The sequence below is a fragment of the Alosa pseudoharengus genome, unplaced genomic scaffold, assembly GCF_046254945.1.
Source record: "Alosa pseudoharengus isolate Yale_2024_CS ecotype anadromous, Long Island Sound unplaced genomic scaffold, YU_APseudo_1.1 YU_APseudo_1.1_scf_20, whole genome shotgun sequence".
Taxonomy (NCBI): Eukaryota; Metazoa; Chordata; class Actinopteri; order Clupeiformes; family Clupeidae; genus Alosa; species Alosa pseudoharengus.
The window spans coordinates 29529463-29538254 of NW_027468664.1; the positions used below are offsets into that span (position 1 = coordinate 29529463).

An 8792-nucleotide genomic window follows, 5' to 3' on the forward strand; every position below is an offset into this window, starting at 1 on the left:
ACCGTTGGGCCCTTGAGCAAGGCACTTAACCCTGAGTTGCTATGGGGACAATGTAACAATGCCCTTGTAATATAGTTGATATATGTAAGTCACTTTGAAAAAAGCGTCTGCTAAAATAATAAATGTAATGTAATGTTATCTTGTTAGGATGGTTTCTCTACCTACATCAGTAGGACACGTGCCATGTAGACTATACAGTACTATCAATTGTTATAGTATTACCAATTATAATTGGTATAGTATTACATAATCAATTACCCATGAACACAACTGAAATTGTGCGTGTGTGTGTGTGTGTATGTGTCTTGTGTGTGTGTGTGTGTGTGTGTGTGTGTGTGTGTGTGTGTGTATGTGTCTTCTGTGTGTGTGTGTATGTGTCTTGTGTGTGTGTGTGTGTGTGTGTGTGTGTGTGTATGTGTCTTCTGTGTGTGTGTGTTTGTGTGTGTGTGTGTGTGTGTGTATGTGTGTGTGCGTGTGCGTGCGTGTGTGTGTGTGTGTGTGTGCGTGCATTCGTACGTGCGTGTGTCATATTTTCAGTTTAATGACGCCCTGTTGTACACAACCCCAGTGCAGTCTGGCCAGTTTAAGCTCAACTGTATGCTCTCTCTCGCTGGCATGAAGGTAAGGATGTCTTACACACACACACACACACACACACACACACACACACACACTGATATGATACTCCCTCTTTCTTTCTTTCTCTCCCTTTCACTCAATGATTCATTCAGCCCCTCGAATGTTTACATAGTATACATACCATATCACCAGATAAGGCACATGAAAAAGAAACTGGTCACGACTGTGTGTGTGGTGTGTGTGTGTTTGTCTTTTCTCAGGTGAGTAAACCAAGCCAGGAGGCTTATCAGAATGAGCTGAACATCGAGAGTGTGGAGAGATCGTTTATCCTGTCAGCGAGGTAGGTTTTACACACATACACACACACACACACACACACACAAACACACACACACACACACACACACACACACACACACACACACACACACACACACACACACACACACACAGTATGTTCCATTAATCTCTTGATAGTCTGCAGATGTTTTAAATCAGACAGACACACACACACAAGGCATCTTGTTCCTCTCCTGGTAAACTGCTTACTGTTTTATCTCTCCCTCCTTTCTTTCTCTTCTCCCTCCATCTGTTTTTCTTCATCATTTCATCATCATTGTTCATTTCTTTCTTTGTTTGATTCTTACCTGTATTTCTGTCATCACCCTTCTATGGCTACTTAAGTTTTATTAAGTTATTATTATTATGACTGATCATCACAACACCACACACACACACACACACACACACACACACACACACACACACACACACATATATATATATATATATATATACACAATGCATCTACTACACACACACTCACTCTCTCTCACACACACACACGCAAACAGACACACACACACATACAATGCATCTACTACACACACACACACAGACAGTGCATCGTTACTGTACAGCAAGCCTGTTACTGGCTTGATCCCTGCTGATTGGTTGTGTTGATGTTCACTTCTGATTGGCTACAGCTCTGCCACGGAGAGAGATGAGTGGCTAGAGGCCATCTCCAAGGCGATAGAGGACTACACCAGGAAGAAGATCACCTTCATCTCCAGTCGCAGCCAGGAAGAGGTGTGCACACACACAAACACATACAAACACACACACAAACACTCACATACACAGCCCAATAATAACAGCCCAACAATATGCCCATAGGGTAGAATTAACATGGTGGAGTATGCATATTACAAGAGGATGTAAAAGCCCTTTTACTTTGTAATAGTTTACAGTATACGTAGTTTGATATACATGTATTATCTTTTCTCCATTTATGCAATTTATGTGTGTTGATGTGTGTGTGTGTTGATGTGTGTGTGTCTGTGTATTGGTGTGTGTGTGTGTGTGTCTGTTTGTGTGTAACGTATATGTGTGTGTGTGTGTGTGTTAACAGAACGAGCGTACAGCTGGAGACGACAGTGACTTTCCTCTGGGCTCCAAAGCTCCTATCTGGATCCCGGATCTGCGCACCACTATGTGCATGATCTGCACCTGTGAGTTTACCCTCACCTGGAGAAGACACCACTGCCGTGCCTGCGGAAAGGTCAGTGTGTGCGTGTGTGTTTGTGTGTGTGTGTGTGTGTGTGTGTGTGTGTGTGTGTGTGTGTGAGTTTGTATTTATGTTTGATCCTAATTGGGTGTTATAGTCAAAGCTACACACTATGTAAAGTCAATGAACAATGTTATTCTTGAAGTTCCGTGGTTATTTTTGTTATTCCATGCTTCATTATTGTATATTCTGATGTGTGTGTGTCGTGTTTGTGTGTGTGTGTGTGTGTGTGTGTGTCGTGTTTGTGTGTGTGTGTGTCGTGTTTGTGTGTGTGTGTGTGTGTGTCGTGTTTGTGTGTGTGTGTGTTTGTGTGTTACAGGTTGTGTGCCAAGCCTGCTCCACTAATAAGTGCTACCTAGAGTACCTGAAACACCAGCCTGCACGAGTGTGTGACCACTGCTACGACAAACTACAACAAAAGAGTATGTGCTTTAGTTTTGCTGTCTACTGTTTTGGACTACTCTTGTCTTCCTCTCTCCCTGGCTCAATTTCACAAACACACACACACACACACACACACACACACACACACAGAATATGTCTTCTTCTCTTGTGGCCCTAATTTAAATGGCAGGCGAAGTGTATTTAGTCAATTTAATAACTAAGCAAAATCTATTTGTTGATTCAATACCAGGAGCAAGATCTTATGCACAAACATCACTTAGTCAGCTCAATGCTAGCTGCAATGATAGCTTTAGGCAGGGATCACACTGGCCAGCGGCAAGCAGCAGGTTTCCTATGGTTCGGCAGCGGAACGGTGGCAGCGCTAGCATAACACTAGCGTTGAACAAGCTGAGCGTTGAACTTGGTTCAACTTTCAAAGAGCAACGCGAGAGTATTCAATTGTCAGTTTAGGAAAACCGTTTGTGTTACTTAGGAAAGAGATAGAACTTATTATGGTCTGCGCGTTGTGTTGTGTTGCGTTACGCTTATCTCTGCTGCTTCGTTATTTCCAGTGTTCCGCCTTAGTTCACGCACGTTGGCCAATGAGCGTATTTACACTTTGCCCATCATTTAAATGAAGGCCCCTCTCCTCTTTCATCCTCTCTTTCTCTTCCTCTCTCACGTCTCTCTCTTCTCTCCTGTCGTCCTCTCTGAGCTCCCTTGTTCCTCTCCTCCCTCAGGTGATCACTCCGCGTCCTCCTCCATCTCCCCAGGTGGGCGGGTTGGCTCCAGCGCCTTCTCCTTCAGCCGCAAGCAGAAGAAAATCCCCTCCGCTCTTAAAGAGGTGACTCATGTGGTTATGGTATTTGGCAGACAATTTTGTCCAAAGCAACTTATAGCATATGAACACTACGTATTTAAACAGAATGGTTTCAAATGAAGAGTTTGGTTACAGAACGCTATATCCTCCATTTTAAATTAATTTTCATAAATATTTTTTGTTTTCCAAGTAATTTCAGTAGAACTGTAATTGGGTATTAGTATTTGATTTATCTATACTCAATCAAAACATCTCAACTGCAATTTTATTGATATTACCTGAAATACACAATTAAATATGACTAATGACTATAAAAAATGACTAATTAATGTTTTTTTAAAAATGGAGATATAGTGTTTTGGAATCAGTCTCTTTAAACTATTACCGGTATGCTTCAATAAGCATAATAGTAATAAAACAGTAATATCAATAACAAAATATAAACATATAAACCAAAAGCGAATTAATTCATTACAAGTAAGGTGAACCGAGGTCTTTAAACACTTCTTGAAAGTCCCAAAACTATCATTAGAATGCAGAACACTAGGCAGCTCATTCCCCCAACCAGGAACCACTGAGGAAAAGTCTTGATTGTGACCTCTTATACATCAGACCCTCATCAGACAACCGCAGTGAGCTGGATTGTGGAACTCAAGTAGCAAGGATAGTGTGGGATATAACACAGGCATTACTGAGACATTTCTGATGGATAATACAGACATTAGTGAGATATTAAAGGCTTGAGTCAGATATTACTGACGCAGTCATCTTGTATTAGTCAAGTGGACAAAATGTAAGGAATATTTATTACTGCAACATTACTCGTAAAAAGCTGAGACATTAGTGAGATAGAATAAACTTTACTGAAATATAAGAGACTTTAATCATATTTCAGTGACAATGTCAAAGAATGTCAGGAACGTAGTTTATCTGTGTATGAATGTACTGTATGTTGTAGGATCTTAAAAGGCCTTGTCATTGGATGTATGTCAAAACCAAATCGTTTCATAGCATTTCAAAAGGCAGGTTGGGCAGTGTCAGTCAGTGTGAATGTTGGAAGTTGAACTTCATCATCAGTTCTAAGAACCCTGCTGTTTATTTTACCCTCAAACTGTTTACTTTTGTTTTACCCTCAAACTGTTTTGTTTTCTTTTCCTTGCTCCTCATGCATGTGTTGTTTCTGGCACCTTCCATTCCCCTGCAGGTATCTGCCAGTACGGAGAACTCCTCTATGAGTGGGTACCTGATGCGCTCGAAAGGCCACAAGAAGCCATGGAAGAGGCTGTGGTTTGTCATCAAGAACAAAGTCCTCTACACGTATGCTGCCAGTGAGGTTAGCGTCTATCTGCCTCTTTTAAAAGGTTTCGTTTTAACATTGGACTAAAAGGTACAAAATGTTTCGGTGTTCATCCAAATACCATCGTCAGTTATAGGCCTAATCAATGCTACAGGAAGTAACAATAGCATTCTTGTTATTGTTCTTGGCACGGACGGCCCTTTAGCCTAATGTCGGTGATAACATGGGGCAACATTTTAAGCAATCACAGAACCAGTTCTGTGTGTTCTGATTTGGATGAACATAGACAGAGATAGATAGATATATACGTTAATGATCCCCAAGGGGAAATTCAAGGTCCCAGTAGCTTAAGACATCACACACAACATACAGTACAACATAAACAGGATGATAAAATAACAAATCCACATGACTAATAAGGACAGTAAAAGATACTAAATCAAGGATCCACATGAATGTACTAAGGATGTATAAGCATGAGGCACTTGCAGTGACAAGGCAGGGACTGACTCTGACCCTGTGTTTCAGTATGCAGTGGTAAGGTGCTCTATGAGGTTTGTGTCATGGTGGTACATAACATTGTTATAGGAGGTCATGGAAGTGTAGAAGAGGGTGGAGAGGCAGATAGACTATGCAGAGAAGTCTATATCTCCTCTTCCCTTTAATGAAGCATTGAAGAGTTGCATGGCCCTGGGGACAAATGACTTCCTCAGTCTGTTAGTTGTGCATGACGGTGAGCGTGGTCTCCAGCTGGTCAAGCTCTTCTGCTTAGTGATAGTGCTGTGGAGTGGATGTCATACTGATGATTAAAGTTCTCCAGAAAAACCATAATTGCCCAATATTGATGAGAATGATGCCTGAACAGCAATACTCAGGCACACTACTCAAATAGTTGCCTTGCATATCATCAGTTTTACAGTCGTAAACCTCCCAAGAGAAGAGCCTTATGGCTTTCTTTAGCTAGGAGCTATTGGTCTCTTCTATTAAACGTATATGCAATATTGTGACTGAACTATGCACTTAGAATACCCCCATTATCTGATGTCTAGAGGGGTCGTATTATTTGTACCTTTGTTTGGGGTGTGACAATTAGTGGGGGGTGCTAATATTGCGATGATTATGGTAATCCAGAGCCATTATTCTTTGACTTACAATTTCACAATAAGTTAGGAAACTGTGTCTGTGTATTTGTGTTGGCGTGCATGTGTTTGTGTGTGCGTTCATGCATCCGCCAAGTGTTTGGTTTTGTGTGTGTGTCTATCTGCTAAGCATTTAATTTGGTGTGTGTGTGTGTGTGTGTGTGTGTGTGTGTGCGTGCATGTGTTTTGCAGGATGTTGCGGCACTAGAGAGCCAACCGCTGTTGGGATTCTTCCTTCGAGAGGAGAAGCAAGGCCCAGCTCAGAAGCTGCAGTTCAAACTCTACCACAAGAATACTCTCTACTACATCTTTAAAGCAGAGGATATCCCTACAGCACAGAGGTAAACAAACACACACACACACACACACATACACACACACACGCACACACACACACTCACATTAGCTTTTCTCAGAGGCTCTTCATATGAACTCACATTATACAAGTACTAGAACCAGATGTGATAATATGCAGTTCTTTAGAATCTGAATGATCTGTGAACCTGTGTACCTCACGTCAACATGAGTATTCATTCAGTTCATTCACCCTCATTTGTTTTTCTTTGTTTGTTGTTGATAGTCCAATCAGTGTCACCCTGATTTGTTTGTGTTTATGTTTTTTGTGCCTGAGCAGATGGATTGAGGCGTTCCAAGAGGCCATGATTCTTTGACCCCATCCTCTGATTGGTTGAGATTTTACCTCCTCAGCACCCCATTAGCTGTAAGGATCATTCTCTCACAGGCTCTTCCTGTATTACACTCCACTAATAAGGCCAGATTCAGGAAGTACAGCTCCTGTGCAAGGCCTGATGGGACTTGTAGTACAATACCAGTGTTTGTCTCCTGATTTCTGTATAGACTGACATGTTCAAAGAATGGATTCCACCATGAAAAGAAACAGGACGAGGTGGCAGGACTCACCTCAGTCATGTCTATAAATGTCAATCACTGGAGAAAGCCAATCACAACATTACACATTTTTATCATAGATAATGGTTTAATACCATCCCACTTTGGTTTGCATGATATGAAGAAACTGTTTTAACTGTTACCCAATGAGAAAACATGGTTTGTTTCAGTAATTACTCTTTTATTTGCTTCATATTCATGAAGCCATGTTGGACGTACAACCCTTGAAGAAAATATCAGGGAAATGGGGTCTGTTTATGTTTGTGCCTGTATGTGTGTGTGTCTAGGAGAAATTGAGTGACGATGTGTATGTGTGAGTTTATGTGTATCTGTGTACGAGAAATAGATGGTGAGTCTGTGTGTGTTGTGTGTACAAGAAATAGTGGATGACTCTGTGTGTGTGTGTGTGTGAGAGAGAGAGAGTGAGGACATGCTTGTGTGTGAGAGGCTGCTGGCCAGGGAACCAGGCCATTCCCCCGCACGGCTGACCAAGCCAGCTCAGTGACCCAGAAGGGAAGGGAGAGGGTGGGGTCGAGGAAAGGAGGAAGGAAGAGACTTTGGAAGAGGAAGAGAGAGGAAACAGCGAGGCACACAGATGTTCTCACTGAAACCCTTAATTTGCCCTCACTCACTCAGCAACAGAAAGAGAAAAATTACCCAAACAAGCCCCACCGCACAGTCACTTAGTATGCCAAAGAGGATACAGCCCTCAAAGTGTACACTACAAGTACACACTACAAGTATACACTTCAAGTGTACACTCGCCACCTAGGAAGGGCAAAGGAGGAAAGCTTGCTGTCCTTTGGTGCAGGTGGAGCTGTCATGTCATGTCACGTCACTTGAGGGTCAGAGGTTAAGTGAGAGAGCGTCGGTAGGTGTCGCATCCGACTTGGCCTGTTGCCATGGATACTGAGAGGAGTAGCACATTGGGAGACATTTTGTATTTTGTTTTTTTTTGCAATGCACTGTGGGAGAAGCTCGCTATGGTGGACTGAGCAAATAGACAGGGAAAGAGTCTGTGATTCTGAAAACCAACATCATTCAAATGTTTTTATTAGTGATTTTTTTTTAATGGAATTTTACATTTGTGCCTCAAGCAAATGCTTTTTAAAAGAAAAAAACTAATGTATAGAAGGTCATACTGGAAAGAACTGGAAATACGAGTTGTATATACAGAATTTAACATGTGATATAGTATGTATTTAAAATTTGGAAGCCTGTAAAACAGGGTTTTTTTTATGTAATAGTGAATCTGAATGCTAGAATACTGTGCTTTTCTGTCTGTTTAAGTCAAACTTTTTTAAGACCCCACACTACACTAAGTTTGACATACCCCCACATAGATTCACCATACGATATTTACAGGATCAGCTTGCCTTGAGCATTTTCACACAGTTAAAGCTGTTATGAAGACATGTTGTTATGTAACTCCTCATTTCACTTTTTGCAGTAATACTTTAAAGACGTTTACTATTGTGTTCATAGTGTTATCTCTATTTTTTTTGTAATTTACCAGTTGTAAATGCTCATCAGAGGAGTTATTATTCCAGTTGTATGTTTACTGAGGCCTTTCTTACACTGTATAGCGACCTCTTGGTTTTATTTGCAATGCTCAGAGCAAGACCAGGCTAGCCTGTGAAAGACTATCCCGGGTTGAGGTTTAGTCTCTGAGAAAAAGACACTTTGTCCTTTTGGGCATGGGATCTGTGTCATAAATTATCTCTCAAACTGTTGCAATTCCGTTTTGGACAAATTCAGGTGGCACAAATGCTTTATTAAATGAGCCGAACAGGTTATATGTATGCTCAAAGTCTGAGTAGGCCTACAAATAGAAAGCAAAACATGAAGGTTGAGTAATATAAAATAGTCTGGTCTTGCTCTCATTTGGTAAGGTTCTCAGCAAGTGTGTTCTGGGAGATTTATGCTAAAGCATTTAGCCTATATGTTCCACAGGTGTTTTTAACCATTCTTCTCTACTGAGTTTACCAGCACAAGTCAATGCAGTTAAGTGTTCAGTGCTAGTTTTTCTTCACAAATGTAAAGTGTAAAATAATAATAATTTTTAAAAAGTAGACATGTCTCAGTTTCTTTCTTGGC

General features: G+C 41.1%; 1 protein-coding gene across 1 annotated transcript in view; it reads left to right on the forward strand.

Moving 5' to 3' along the window:
- The window catches only part of fgd6 (FYVE, RhoGEF and PH domain containing 6), a 25132-nt gene extending 16365 nt beyond the window's left edge, over positions 1–8767 (forward strand). The window contains exons 13-21 of the mRNA XM_076297038.1: positions 538–621; positions 840–919; positions 1566–1668; positions 1991–2140; positions 2466–2568; positions 3271–3374; positions 4555–4683; positions 5979–6127; positions 6421–8767. Coding sequence (XP_076153153.1) covers positions 538–621; positions 840–919; positions 1566–1668; positions 1991–2140; positions 2466–2568; positions 3271–3374; positions 4555–4683; positions 5979–6127; positions 6421–6457 — 939 coding nt within the window. The 3' untranslated portion in view covers positions 6458–8767. The remainder of the gene's footprint in view (positions 1–537; positions 622–839; positions 920–1565; positions 1669–1990; positions 2141–2465; positions 2569–3270; positions 3375–4554; positions 4684–5978; positions 6128–6420) is intronic.
- The last annotated feature ends 25 nt before the right edge of the window (positions 8768–8792 follow it).